Source organism: Pelecanus crispus, chromosome 1 (genome assembly GCF_030463565.1).
Source record: "Pelecanus crispus isolate bPelCri1 chromosome 1, bPelCri1.pri, whole genome shotgun sequence".
Classification (NCBI taxonomy): Eukaryota; Metazoa; Chordata; class Aves; order Pelecaniformes; family Pelecanidae; genus Pelecanus; species Pelecanus crispus.
This window is the reverse complement of record NC_134643.1, coordinates 11,203,284-11,217,661: the sequence shown is the minus strand read 5'-3', so window position 1 is coordinate 11,217,661 and position 14,378 is coordinate 11,203,284. Positions and strand designations below refer to the sequence as shown.

The following is a 14,378-nucleotide window of genomic DNA, read 5'->3' as shown; positions in this document are numbered from 1 at the left end:
GTGTTTTGTGTGAGCTTGCATGGCTTTTGGAATGAAGAGTGACAGTGATTTCTGCATCTACTTCAGAAACTTATGTTTTAATTTATTCCCTCCCCGTATTCTGCTATCGTTTTTTAAATTGCCACATCTGTACTTATGACATGATTATGAGTGTAATCCCCACAAATTACCATTTTTATGAGTAGAAGGGACAAGAAAAGAGTATTGATACAGTAAGCTCTGTCAGAGGCAAGGAAATAGTTCCAAATTGCCCCTAAATTTGGCAAGGTTTTACAGTGGTTCACGGAATTGCCAGTAGCACTGCTCCCTTCACAGTGAGCACTGCAGACCATACAAACAATAAAGCAGCAAATTGCACTGAACTGTACTACCAGTCACGCACCTGCTCCATGGAGATATTTTTATAAATGACTGTCTGATTCCACTCGGGATTCAAGCTTTTCTGTACGTACTTAGTTCTCCGCTTGTACTCAGCACTGAATTTGAACAAAGGAAGGAAACATTACATTAGCCATCTTTTGTTTCTTTCAGTTCTAATGCAAAAAAACCACCCACAAACCAAAAACCAGAAAAAGAAAAGAACTGCACCCTTCATTTCTGCAACAATCAGGCTTACAAGAGGACAGTAACAGCCTTTGGGTTTTTTTCATTAGCATGCTTTCCTGCAATGGTCTTTTAAAACATTTTCTTCTGACTCTTCAGCAGGCTAGCCCTGCCTACAGCCATTTTAACATAAAGCATCAGCCATCACATGCAGATACGCTTTGTTCTCTCATCGTAGGTGTTGGGCTCTGATTATAAATTGAATTGATAATGCATTGATTTCTTTTCCAAGACCATCCTCCTATTAGCACTTTAAAGTATCATGAATCCATTATATTTATAGGTTACAGTCTCTAATTACAGGAGTCGCATCTCACAAGAACATTTAATGAATGCCATGGGGTAACTAATATCCTGTTAATGACAGAAACACTGATTTCTTATTGATCCTGTTCTCTGCCTATACCTCTAACTGTACTGGAAACAAACATAGAAGTGCATCAAGCTCATGATTGTTTTTATCAATAGCCAAGAATAAAAAGTTTGACTGCATGATCTGTTTTAAAAAAGAACTGGTAGTGCTTTCTGTTGTACTTGGTATTGCCTCAGTATGGAGAAAGCAATACACTAACCTTTAACAGAATATGGATTCATTTATCTCTGTGAGCTTTGATGTCAGATTTGCTTCCATTCCAATTTTAATTTAATATACATTTTAATGGAAATCTCAAAAGAGATGGGTAGGAGAACATGACAAGCTTTTAATACTTTAAAAACCCAACAAGATATAAGGTAAAGAACCTCTTTTTGCCAGTCTGCAAGTCAACTGCCCTTTGTCTTCTGTTCAAACCTCCCATACATTACAAGACCTATGTGCTATATCTATTACTAAATTAAATGTTCCCAGACTATTCTCCAGCTCTAAGGCCAAATGCCACAGAATGACCTGTATCTGCCTTATTAAACTCTCTTATGGTTCCCCTACATTAATTTTTGGTAGTGTGCTGTTCTCTTGATTCTCACTTGCGACTTTTGATTGAACTGTATTTTGGTTCACACTGTGGCATGGTCTCAGAGCTAATGAACTAGATTCCTTTCATATGAGATTAACTCAGAAGATGCACTCCAGGGGCTCGTTTAATCAGCTAGTCACTGATGGTGTACCATGCATGATTGCAGCAGGTCTGAATTAAGGTTATGTGAAAGATGCGTGTTTTACTGACACATATATGTTAATGTTGGGTCTCCAGCACCAGCAGTTTCACTCTACAAACAATTCTACTGTGCAGTGCTCCTCTCTAATTATTCTGGAGCCTTATTCTCCAAAAGGGGGTGGCCATATCCAAGCTGCCTACTAGACTGATATCTTTTAATGAAAGGGACTTGCAATTATTTTAGCTCTTAGATTTCTCTAGTCATTCTATGCAATTCCTTTTATTTTCTTGCAAAACATGCTATCCACTTGCTTATCCAAACATGGTTCCAGTTTATCGAAAAAAGTGAAAGGCATTGGAATCTGTGAAACAAAGTACCTATCAACCTCTGCTTATGAGAAGAAAGCAACAGTTCTCCACAGTTCAACCAGTTCTGTCAGCCACAACATACAATGGTATATTTTTGGAAAAAAAAAAAGGAGGTTTCTTTTTTCTTGTATGTCAGTAAGAAAAGGATGAATTAAAATCTAGGGGGACCAAGAGCATATGAAAAAGAAACTCACACAAGATTGTTTCTTTGCATATCTTGGAAGAAAAGCTGAAATACAAAACCTAATCCTTTTGGAAACTAGATTTTGATGGCAAATCCTATTCAGTAATGCACTTAATTTTTTTAAGCCCCTCAGTAGCCTTCTCTTCCCACTCTCTGATCTGAGAAAAGCATCCCTACCACTCAAATTATTAATGAGATTTGACTGACCCATAAGGAGACATGGACAGGGGCAAGTGACCACTGTGCTGGCAGCATCTGTCTCTCTCTCTGGGCTCACAGTACTCCTCAAATTCTCTATTCTGATCAGCTATTAATGAAATATTAACTTATCTAAATGCCTCCTACACCCAGAATAACCCACTTACTTCTTACCTTAACTAAGCCAGGTTACTGTTATACAGCTTGGGCCTGTCTAAATGTCATATGATCTACTGTTTTTGAGGAACTGATATGTTTTCATATTTTTGAAGAAAGTAGGAAAGGACCATTTGTGCACTCAACCAAGAAAATGACACCCAGATACTCCCTTTCCTTTCCTGGATTTCCTTTTACAGTATTACAACTTCATCACCTTTTCAAAGTTTCTGATTATTTTCAGAAATATGTGAGAAGGTATTTCATGTAGTGTTGAGTTTCAGAGCTGGCAGTGACAAAAGTTAACATGGTAACTCTGGAGTTTTTCCATTGAAGGCCATAGAGTATTTGGATGTAAACTGGCAAGGGTGGTGGTAGCCCACATTCATGAAACCTACGGTCTGGATCTGTTTCAGAGGGAAGCAGGAGACCTTGACCACTTCTAAGGAGGTGCAGACCCAGGCCAAGCTGGATGGCAGCTGAAGGTTTCTAGACTGCTGAAGGGAAGGATCTGGCAAATATATTAACTTCATACCTCTGATGCACCTTCCCCCCAACAATTGTGATTGACAGATTAACAGATCAATTAATTAATCATTAATCGTGATTAATGCTTTAATAAAATGCATTCATAAACCTAGCATGAAATAATTTGCACTTGAAATTCGCGGAGTATGCTATGTAAAAATATACAAACTGCATTACTCTTTTCTTTATTGTTTGTCTATGCTTCCTTAATTATAGTTTTTTAATACATAATAAAAATGAAAATACAATGAAAAAACTATAATAGAATAACTGCATATAAAATGTAGCATTTAAACACATTCATTAAATAATTTTATTAATGAAGAAACAGGCTGACAATAGAGAACAACTGTTTATTAATTTTCATCTGTTGACTTGTTTGGTCAGGTTTCTACTTTTAAACAAATTTAGAATTAGGGCTGAATTATCTTGAGAATGGAGTTTTGCCTTGTGTTTCCAAATCCAGGACAAACAAAGCACTAGTATTTCAATAACTAAAAATTCAACTTTGTTTACCACAAATAGCCATTTATGTGGTCAAGCAGCTTTAAAGCCAGCTGGGCAATTATCTAGAATTATGCCTGCCTTAATGTCTATACATTGTCCAAGGTGTAGAGAGAAAAATAGTCCATTTCATTTCCAAACAGTGCCTGTTTCTCTTGGCAGTAATACCATTCAAAATCTTGATACAAGTTCACAGTTAATTATTTTGCAACTTTCAGTGAATGAGAATGGATTTTTAGATATCTCTGAACTAAATTTTTCCAGACTTCTAAAGAAATTTTGTTTGTCATCAGAGTTTGGCCCTAGAATATTATTGCATTGAGGAACTTGTTTCCAGTTCGTTCAAACCTGGAAATGGGATTCATTAAAGAATGAACAGCAAAACCATGCTGCAATCGTGTGTCATCAAAACTCAAGAGAAATCTATAGTTCAATGCACAGGTCTATTGTAATATCATGCACGCATACAAAAATGAAAGAAGAAAATTGGAAGATAGTACACTCTACCTTGCATTTTGGACAACCATGACTTGCCTGCATACCCAGCATTTACAGAGTTAGGAACACAGAGGAAGCAGTGTGAAAGAAAATGAGAACAGAGATGAAAGAATACATGTGAATAATGGTTAGTTTCTAGTATCGGAATCAAAGGAAATAGAGGCATTAAGAAGAATAAGAAGTCTAGTATGGATTGAACTACAGATAAAAGATATTCAGTGGCAATTCAAGTTTCTGCTTTCAGAAACAACTCTGGCACTCTTGAGAAGCTCTTCATTTTCATTATTCCCAAACCCCCAAGTTGCATGCCAAACTGTAACTTTGCCTTGTGTTAAATAATGAACCCAAACAAAACGAAAATCCAAACTTTTCATAACATGGCCACAAGTTTAAACCTATACTTGGATCTGGGTTAGACCTCTGCAGGGTGAACGTCTCTCTAGTTCAAAGCCTTCTTTCTACATCAGTGAACGTACCTGCAAAATTCCCAGTAAGACTGATTTTACAAGTATTTTACAAGACTCTTAGGTGCATTAAAAACCCCTCAATATTTAGGACCTGTTCCCATTATATTCAGTAATAGTTTTGGGCCCAGTGCCACTGAATAATATTGAATGCTGCGCAGCTTGAATTAGCAAACTACAAAAGAATACACATGCCTTCAGTTGTACCATTCATGTGCTTTTAGTGGTGCTTGTCCGTATGCCAAATGCTCAACTGTGACCTGAGCATCCGCTTTCCTGTTACTCTGAATAGAACAGAAATACAGACTTTTAGCTGCATGGTCTTAGCCTAAGAGTCCTTTAGGGTGAGTGTGATTACACAAGCAGAGAAGTTTGCAGGCATTTTCTTTGCAATCTAAGGACTGATCCATCAGCTTTAGATATATTATTGTGTCACTGAAGTCAGCAGGATTATTATAAACATGTATATTTATACATACGTATAACATTCTGTAACTTTAGGGCACACAAACCAGTTATAATATTGCTGATACAGAAACATATCTTTTAAAGGAAACACTAATGAACTATTTGTAATTACAGAGTCTAAAAAATCTGTGAAAAAGTGATTAGTGATTTGTATAGTCAGTAGATACAAAATTACCAGAATTTCTAAAATCACATCTTAGCTCTTAAAAAAAAAGTAATAAAAAAAATCACATGGAATGAATGTTTTCTGTCTAGTATTTCTCACCTTTGGTATTATACTGTGACCTTAAATTTATCTCAGATACTGTAATTCTGCACATTTGCAAAACCGTCCCAAATTCAAAATGTCTTGAGCTGAAGCAACAATTCTATTTTAACCTTAACATGTAGCTTTCTACATTATAGAATGTATTACACATATTTAATACATTTCAGGAGAGTCTGCTGTTCTTTTAATACATGATTTTTCATGTATTAGAATTTTTAAATGGAAACATGAAAAAAAAATTAAATCTACAGGAACAATCAAGATGTCCCTGAGGTCATTAGCAAAGTATGCACATTCTCCTGGGAATAGGATCTGGCTCTCTATTAAAAATCCAGCATTTTTTCTGATGTTGTACCTGGATTTTCTCTAGCAATAATTCTCAGTTCTGTTCATTAGTGACAAGTAACAAACCCAAATTAAAAGAAATTTCAGGTTAAAATTTCTCCTAGACTTACCCTCTCCCTGGAAGAAGATAAACTTTAACAAAGGGGTCAGAATAGCCATTGTTGTCTCTGGGAGCAAGGTTTCTTGCCTGAAGAATGTGTATGATAAGGTTGCCAAGGTGTTTGTCATAGTTGATTTGAAGCTAGAGAAAGCATTAAAACACAGTAAGATCTTTTGTTATTTTTACTTCATAATTGATTCAATACCTCTCCAAAATCCTTTGAATAAAATGAGTTTTAGACCTTTACTTTGGTGGAAATAAACACATTTCAGAAGTCTCTGTCTCTATTTCCTGACTAGAATGAGGTGCTAGATGATTATGTTGGATCTTGAAACAAATTTTTCTTTCAAAGTCTGTCAATATTTGTTGTGAGGAAAAAAAAAAAAAAGGAATTGAACTATTCCAGTCAGGAAAAAGCTTATGAAATCTGAACCCTTGATATTATTCTGAGCAACAGCCATCTTATTGAGCAAGACTTACACAAATTATGACTTCCTGGAGCCCAAGCCCAGGAAGGATGTTATAATACTATGGAAAGACCCTTAGTACGAGTATAGGAGAGGGGGGTGAATTAAGGAAACAAAAGACAGAAATCTATGGGAAATTAGGCTTCATTTATTCTGCTACTCCTAGTTCCACTGCTTTTAAAAAACAGAGTAACAAACTAGAGTAGAAAACTAGAACCACAAACCTGGCATTGCATGGAAATGAATGCACTGCACTATGAGAAACCCACAACCGCCTTGCTTAAACGTAGAGAGTCTGGGAATTTCTGAAGTAAACCACAATAAGTGCCCAAAGATTAAAGATTAGAATGAATTTCACTACTTTCTTAGCTCCTTCAGCAACAGTAGCATTTTCCACTCTTCTGTTTGTATTTCAGAAGCCAACATTAAAGACAGAGGTGAAGATCTATCACTGACTTACATGAGTGACATTCCAATGGGTTGGAGTGGAATAAGAAATCAGTTAATGGAGATTATTTTCTGTAAATTTATACATCAGAAAAATGCAGCCAGTAGCAACAACAATTTACACAGCAAAACCTACATATTTACCTGAATTTCTCCAGTGATTGGATGGGAAGCAGACTTTGTAGTTTCAGTGGGCTGCCAGATCAAAATACATAAATAAATACATAGGCACACACTCACAAATATACACATATGCACACTGGAAATAATAGATTTTCAAAGTTAACATTTTATCAGGTGTTGTTTATACTGCTGTATTGCCACATAGTTTTAAAAACTGTTTGTCTCCAATTTGTATGTTCAAACTAATAGTTATGGTAGCCCTTAAAGTCCAGCCCAGCCATTCCGATCAGCCTTTGTGCAAGTACAGGATCAGACAAATTGAACCCCAAAGTCTTTACAGTCTGAGTGGATTGGTCACACTGGGAGGCATGGGGAGGAAGAGACATATAGCATTAACCCTGCACAAAAAAAGTGAATGTTGCAAAGAGAAACCAAATACCACGTCAAGCACAACACAGCCATATTTCTATTGAAAGGCAAAGGTTACAGCAGTTTAAATTGAGTTTAGGTGAAAGCAGGTAGAAAGAGTGGAAAGAATAGTACTAAAAATGAGTGATGTGTGTAAGTGGAGTTCACAATTGCAAGCCATCTCATACAATATTTTTTGCTTTATTCTGTGTTTTCTGATAATCAGTTCAGCTACAACACTTCCTCCACACACCTTCATGACATGAAATTTAAATTTTCTGTCCTCCCCTTCACAATGCTGTATAATCTTGCCTGTTTCTCTGTCTCTATTGCTGAGCTTCTCTAGGTTGCTGACAAAAGCAATAAAATGCTCGGTGTCTTTTTTCCCCTTTGTCTTCCTTCATGTTAGTAGTTGGAAAATAAGACCACCATTTGTTTCAGAACTAACCAGCAAAATCCCAGTGAAACACTAATGCAACAGAAAACAAGGGAGAAAACCAGCCCACACCTGCCTGTTATATAGTTATATTCACTGTCTTGTGCTGCCTTATTTTTGTTTGGTTTACATGCTTTACCTTACCTTCTAATTTTTCTGGAAATGCATGTGCATCTCAAAAATAATTCTTGTGGAAAATTTTTAATTTCTTGGTCCCTTACAAAGCTTTTGAAGTGTAATCCCTCTAACAGCTAAAATAGATCATCAATAGTTTATAAAATGTTCTGAATCTTAAGTGATATTTTAGATTGACAGCAAAGTACTCCTAAAACTTGTTTGGTCCTTGAAAGAATATTCAAACAGAGAATTTCACTCCTTTTGCCAAAGACAGGGACTTACCTGAGCATCATGCAAACTTTCAAAGCAGGGCTTAAATGGCTTACATTTCCCATACTTTACTTCTACAAATGGATTTTAGTATACTTTAACAGTTCCGACCCCGATCTATACCAGCACTGACAATACTGACAATGCTACAAAATAACACGGAACATGGAGTTAGCTGTGCTGCATCTACAAAATCACTGCTGGATAGTCTAAATGCTCTGATTTTTCAGAAGCTTGAATAGCAAAAATAATGAGTCTGTTCACCCCAAATATCATGTAATAGAGAATGTGTTAGGACGAATAATGTAGAAGGAGTTCAGAGAAAAGGGAATGGGCATGCTGAATTTGTGTGGGGACTTCCAAAGGTGGCTGAAGTGGAGTTCCCTTTGGGCGTGTGGTTACTTTGCTTTCATCTACTTGTCTGTAAAAATAAATGCGCATTTTTATGTTTTGATATCATTGTTAAATCTTTATACTCATTTACAAGGCTGTGATTCAGCATATTAAATATTTTGTTTTCTCTCTGATGTCAGCTGATTTAAAACTGACCATGAAGAACTACCCAAATATTTCAAAGAAACATGAATAATTTAGGCTGAAAGAGGCCTCTCAAGGTCATCTAGTCAAACCCCCAGCTCAGAGCTGGGCCAACTTTGAAGCTGGATCTGGATTGAAAGGCAGGGATGCAAACAAGTATCTTTCTTTATCATGGCCTCAGTGAGGATTAATTTGAAAAGAAGGAAAAGCATTTCACTGCTGACTTCTCTAGGAGCTAAAGGATCTGAGGATTTAGAAAAACAACCCATTCTTTAAGATACAAAGACAATTAAATGTTTCTACAGGGCATTTATATTCTGCATGCGATCTGCACCATAGAATGATCATGCATTTACATTACAAAAGAAACAGGTCTGCACAGAGTATAGTCAGCTCAAGGCTCCCAAAGGTTAAATCTCTCCTGTGATAGCTAATCTAATTTCACTCTTATTTCTTTTGATACTCCCTGCACGCACTCACGCACCCTGTGTAAAAGCCGGTGCTTTGTAATGCCATCACACCTGCTGGAGAAGGTTGTCATTACCATGATGTGAAACTTCCTAATGCCAGGCTCTGATGTTATGCACTATCACTCTCTGTAGTAACGGGACAAAACATTAGATATGAGAGAATTGGCACTGCAGAATACCAGAGACTCTTACAATGTTTCTAGAGTGTATATTCTATGCAAAAAGCTTAAAAAAAAAAAAAAAAGAAAAAAGATCTTACTTGCTAAAAATAAGAACAGCAGCAAAAACAAGATCTAGGCAGTTTGGGTATTTAGTCTGTCATAATACTTTGACCAGGCTGCAGCCTGCCTAGAAATGCTGTCAGCCCAAGGCAAAAAGCCAGTCCAGAAAGGATGAGTGGTAGCTTTCTCTTCTAAGAGAGCTCAACACCATTATAAACTTGGCCTGCAGTCAATGAACAGAAACTATACAAGTCAAGAGCAGCTATGGTTGTTGTAAGAGAAATGCCTCTCAACGTGATTTTCAGAAATAATCAAAGAATGTTTTAAACATTTACCTGATTATTTTTAACTTTTGCATCCCCTACATAAAGGCATTAATTTTAATAATTTTTTATTTCATCTTTATAAGCCTCCAGCTGAATTTTCATAAAAGATTACTAAATCCTCTGTGAAGCAGGAAATGAAATTTATGCATCTAACTTTAGGTGACCTACTACAGTGCCAAAGCTGGGAACCCAGTCTTCTCATGTGGACAGAGAGAAGCACCTCTCCAGGATACACTGCACATCAAGGATTTATGGATCTCCATACACTTTGCAGTGAATTTAGGAGTGTGAGTCATCTAACCAAATGAAAGGGGTTTCAGTGCAGATAGTGACATCTGCTCGAAGAGCCCTGCCCTCTCCTTTCCATGCAGTGCATGCACATCAATGGCAGGTTTCATCCAGTCTCATGAATTGTACTTCAGAAGTGCATTATTCTCATTAGTAAACATAAAGTACATGGCAAACTAGTTCATAGGTAGATGTTTACAATATCCAAAGTGAGGTGTAATGGAACCAACTATTAACCTGATGATTAGGTAATTCTGCCAGATCCCTAAAGTTAGGTGCAGTAAATCTTGACATACAGATTTAACTTGTGCATCATATACCTGAATTAGTTCATAAAAAGTCTATGGGAATTGTGGCAAGACAGAATTATTATCCAAACCAAACTGATCAATAAATATATTTACAGTTTTTGCTAAACTTCTGGATGAAAGAGATTTTTGTGTTTTCCCTCACATGAAAGTGATGTAAGCGAATTGAGGAGCTATCTGAAATGAGCAGGCACCATTTGCTGGTTTTTGTTTGTACGGTATGTAATGCATTTGTAGTTCAAAACACAGTCATAGCTTCAACAGCACAAAAATACAAACATAACAATAATGCAGTAGGAACCTGACAGTCCCAAGAAGGAATAAAGATACAGAGAAATAAATATCTAGAAAGCATCTTGTTTGCAATGTGAAGCTTTGCTTCCAATAGTAAGACAGTAAGAAACTGTGTATTCAGGATAGCAATCAGCTTTAGCTATCTTGCAAATTGCTTAAGCAAATGCAGTCTTCATGGGATTGAGTTTCACTTTGGGTGTTAACTTTGTTGATGCAAAATGCAAAAATATGACAGATGACTTTATGATCTAGTTTCCAGCTTCAACTGTGAAAAAATGCTACTAAATTCCCACTCTGCCCTTTCCAGCTGTGCAGGTGCGTGCACAAGGAGAAAGAAGTTCAGCTGAGAAACAGACAGGATGTGGCAAAGAAAATGAGAAATTATGCTTAACAAGTTCACAGGAATTAGCTAGTGACAAAACACATTTTGATGGTAAATTTATTTTTCGTTCTTTCCCTGGCTTTCAGGGAAATGCTTAATATTGCTATGATTATTCATAGCTTGTAACACTTCCAACAGTAGCTTAGTACAGAGAGGGAAATTATGGTCTTAGTAATATCAGCTTCTTCTGTGGAACTAGTACCTCACCATCATGTAGGATGCACTTAAAAAGCAACAGCAACCATGAAGGAAAAGGGCAATTATTTTGTTTAAAACCAATACTATTAAGTGTAAGAAATCTGTTTTCAGAGAGGGATCAATCTTTTATGACCTTGGATAAATCGCATAATCTCCTTTCCTTGTGTCCAAATTCTATATCTTAACAGTAATAGTCATCACTGTCATGGAAATGAATTCATCAATATGTCCTGTGATTTCTTGCTTCACTACAGAAGATAAATAGGCAGTTTCTTCTTGTCATCAGAATGTTATTGCTGCATAACTGAGAATTTTCTTACCTTGCTGCTATGCCGCTTTTTGCTCACTGAAGGAGAACCAGGCTGACCAGGGCTGGGAACAGCGCTGGAGGTGGCAGAAGTGGTTCCAGAATGAATATGAGATCCCTTTTCCGCTCCTGAGGAAGCAACCAGAGGCGACTGCTGTAGAGAAACCTTCTGGAGCTCCGCAGCCAGCTGCTTGGGATCCACCCCTGGCGACTTCGCTTTATCTACTGGATTAAAGCAAGAGAGCTTTGTATTGATAATTGCTAGCACATTCATATCCATCTTGCATTGGTACAGGGACAGGACAATGATCTTCACAAATTTTCTTATCATCTGCTTGTATACTGTGAAGATGCAAAAGACAACCTATAAAAAGTAGATGTCTCACCCACAACATCAACATCCCAATTCCAATCTTTCTACTCAACACTCTGTCAACTAGTGTTACTCATCTCACAAGATTTCTGAGGTTATTCTCCGGCTGAAGAAAAACAGGCCTTGCTGATCATGCTGAATCATACTGGAGCAAATTATGGTTTTAAAGACTGGCCTGTGTTAACTTTCACTGTTTGGAACTGGTCCAGTTTCACCGAGTATCTGAACTTTGTTGTAACAAGCTGCGATCTCAACTTTTTTTTTTTTTTTAATCAACTGGACATTCAATAAAACTGAGTTCTGCTCCTGAGATAATTTATACAAAAATAAAGAGAAAATGAGCTCAAAACTTCAGCACCACAAATTAATCAAAGCAGAATAAAATTAAAACAAATGAAGAGCAAAAGCCCTGGTTCATCTTTTCTTATTACGCACAGCTACGTAAGGCATCTGTGGTAGGAGTCTAATTGCCCTCCCTGCTGCCTGGCAATGAGTGGGGAGAATCTACCCTTTGTAGATGGCAATCTCCATTTAATAGAGAAATGAGATCAAGTAAGTTTCATATGTGCCTTGAAGTGTATAGAGTTAAAAGGCTACTAGGCTCAGCTTGCTTCCCAGGTTCTCAGAAGTACGAGAGGTTTAAGGCAATACATTAGCCTTATCCTGCCTAGTAGGCTGTGTTTGGTTTATCTTTCTAGAGGGAATGGAGATTGCTCCTTTCCAAAGTACCAACAGTTTGCGAAACCTTGGAGGTCATGGCAAGAAAGACTTGGCTTGGCAATGAGAAGGGACTCTACAGAGTTGTTCCAGCTCAGAAGTGACTAGAAGATTGCTAGACTAGGAGGAAGCATGCCTGCAAGAATGGGGGAATTTACTTTTTTTTCTGTTCTTTCTCATTTTGAGTTTTCTCCATTAATAAAAAATATTATGCATTCTAGCTTCTATCCTTTCAAAACCCAATTTCAGTGTCTATGAATGCCTTTGGTGTTTTTGATCTGCTAAGAAAAAAATTTTGGGTAGCTCTGCCTCAAAGCTCTATCAGATTCAGTATTCGCTTTCAGTTAATATCAATAACATGCATTTTCAACAAAAGGTAGCTTGATAGTAAGCATATTAATAGCTGAGAAGAGATAGATGGTCAAAAAATGGAGGATTTAATCCAGGTAATTTGTGCACTGACTGATAAAAGAGCAGCCACAAACCCACAGAACTCAGAATGGACCCCTGAGAAGCTGAGTAAAACACTCTCTTAATATGCACTGAGCTTGCTGAAGGGCTGCATTACTAGTAAGATGGTGGATGTTGGTTCAAAGTTAGATTAGATACTACTAATAACCATGATTAGAGTCTGCAGTCATGGTGCTGATTGACTAGAAGGGAATCCCCTTCAAAAGCACTGCCATTTTAGAAGTCACATAACAAAACTTCACACAAAATGCTTCCTATTGCAGCTCTGAATCCTAGTAAACACTGTATTTTCATCACTAATAACAGGCCACAAACCTTGTATTAAGCTAACATATGCCTTAGGACTTGTGTTTTATTTGGACTTGCTCCAGTTTGCTTTAGCTTGTCTGGCTGCAACAGCAATTGTCTAATGACCAGACGGCTATGACCTTAATTTGTCTGAGCTACACTTCACCTTGTATAATTGTGCAGTATAATGTCCATTCTTAAAAATTTTGATATATAAAGGCCCAACAGTAATAGCACTGTGTAGACTGAAGTATTTCTGACTCCAGATTAATGATGCAGTTTATAGGAGCACAGGCCTGGGGTGACAGCAGAGTGTTGCGAGGTTTGGGCAGAGGAAGATAGCTGAGGCCCCAGGGCTACCAGCAACTTGCTGGTCAGTTACTGACACTAATGCACACTCAGGAGCTGGGAAAAATCAATTTTAGGGTCAACAGAAGGGACAAAGAACAAGAATATATCACATGCAAAGTGTATGATATCCAGTCAAGTCGTAAGGAAGGGAGAGCTCTTGACCAGTGAGGAAAGAGAAAGGCATGCTAGAAAACATAAAAAAGGCCCCAAGCAGATGCTGAAATCAAAGAGGAAGGAATCATCAACACCATCAACTTCACAGCAAGGAGGAGTCAAAAACTGTCACCACAAACATCACACTCCTCCCAGCAAATTCTTCAGGACACTGTCAACTTGCTGCAATGCCCCCAGAGTGAAAGAACTGCCCACAGGGCCTGGAGAAGCTGCCGAAGGGACACCATTTTGCCAGACTTTTCTGTGGCATTTATAGATGAAGGGCTAGCTAGGAGGAGGTTTTCCCTTGATAACATATGTCAGCTGCAGCATTGTTACTGAGATTTCCTTTGCATTAATTAGATATGTAGACCCTCAGTATGGATTGAATTGGGCTAATAATAATAACCAACAATAAATGTTTGGCTTTGTATACAAGGTGTGGTCCCCTTTCTGCCCATGGCAAGATTTGAGATTTAACACCTGATCTTACAATGCTAATACCCTAGCTTACATCAAATCCAATTCTCAGCCACTACCCGGTCCTCCGATACCAAAGCAACAACTTATCACTTACCTGCCTTTACTGGCTCATGCAGCTCCAGGTGCTGGGGATTCTCAGAGTCCGAGAGCATGTTCAGGTCCCT

The 14,378-nt window shown here is 37.6% G+C and overlaps 1 protein-coding gene across 1 annotated transcript in view; it reads right to left on the bottom strand.

The window, feature by feature from the left end:
* The window catches only part of PCLO (piccolo presynaptic cytomatrix protein), a 388,529-nt gene that overhangs the window by 75,495 nt on the left and 298,656 nt on the right, over positions 1-14,378 (bottom strand). The window contains exons 13-18 of the mRNA XM_075722389.1: positions 14,309-14,376; positions 11,392-11,603; positions 6,838-6,888; positions 5,790-5,920; positions 4,144-4,170; positions 383-476 (exon numbers count right to left, since the gene is read on the bottom strand). Coding sequence (XP_075578504.1) covers positions 383-476; positions 4,144-4,170; positions 5,790-5,920; positions 6,838-6,888; positions 11,392-11,603; positions 14,309-14,376 — 583 coding nt within the window. The remainder of the gene's footprint in view (positions 1-382; positions 477-4,143; positions 4,171-5,789; positions 5,921-6,837; positions 6,889-11,391; positions 11,604-14,308; positions 14,377-14,378) is intronic.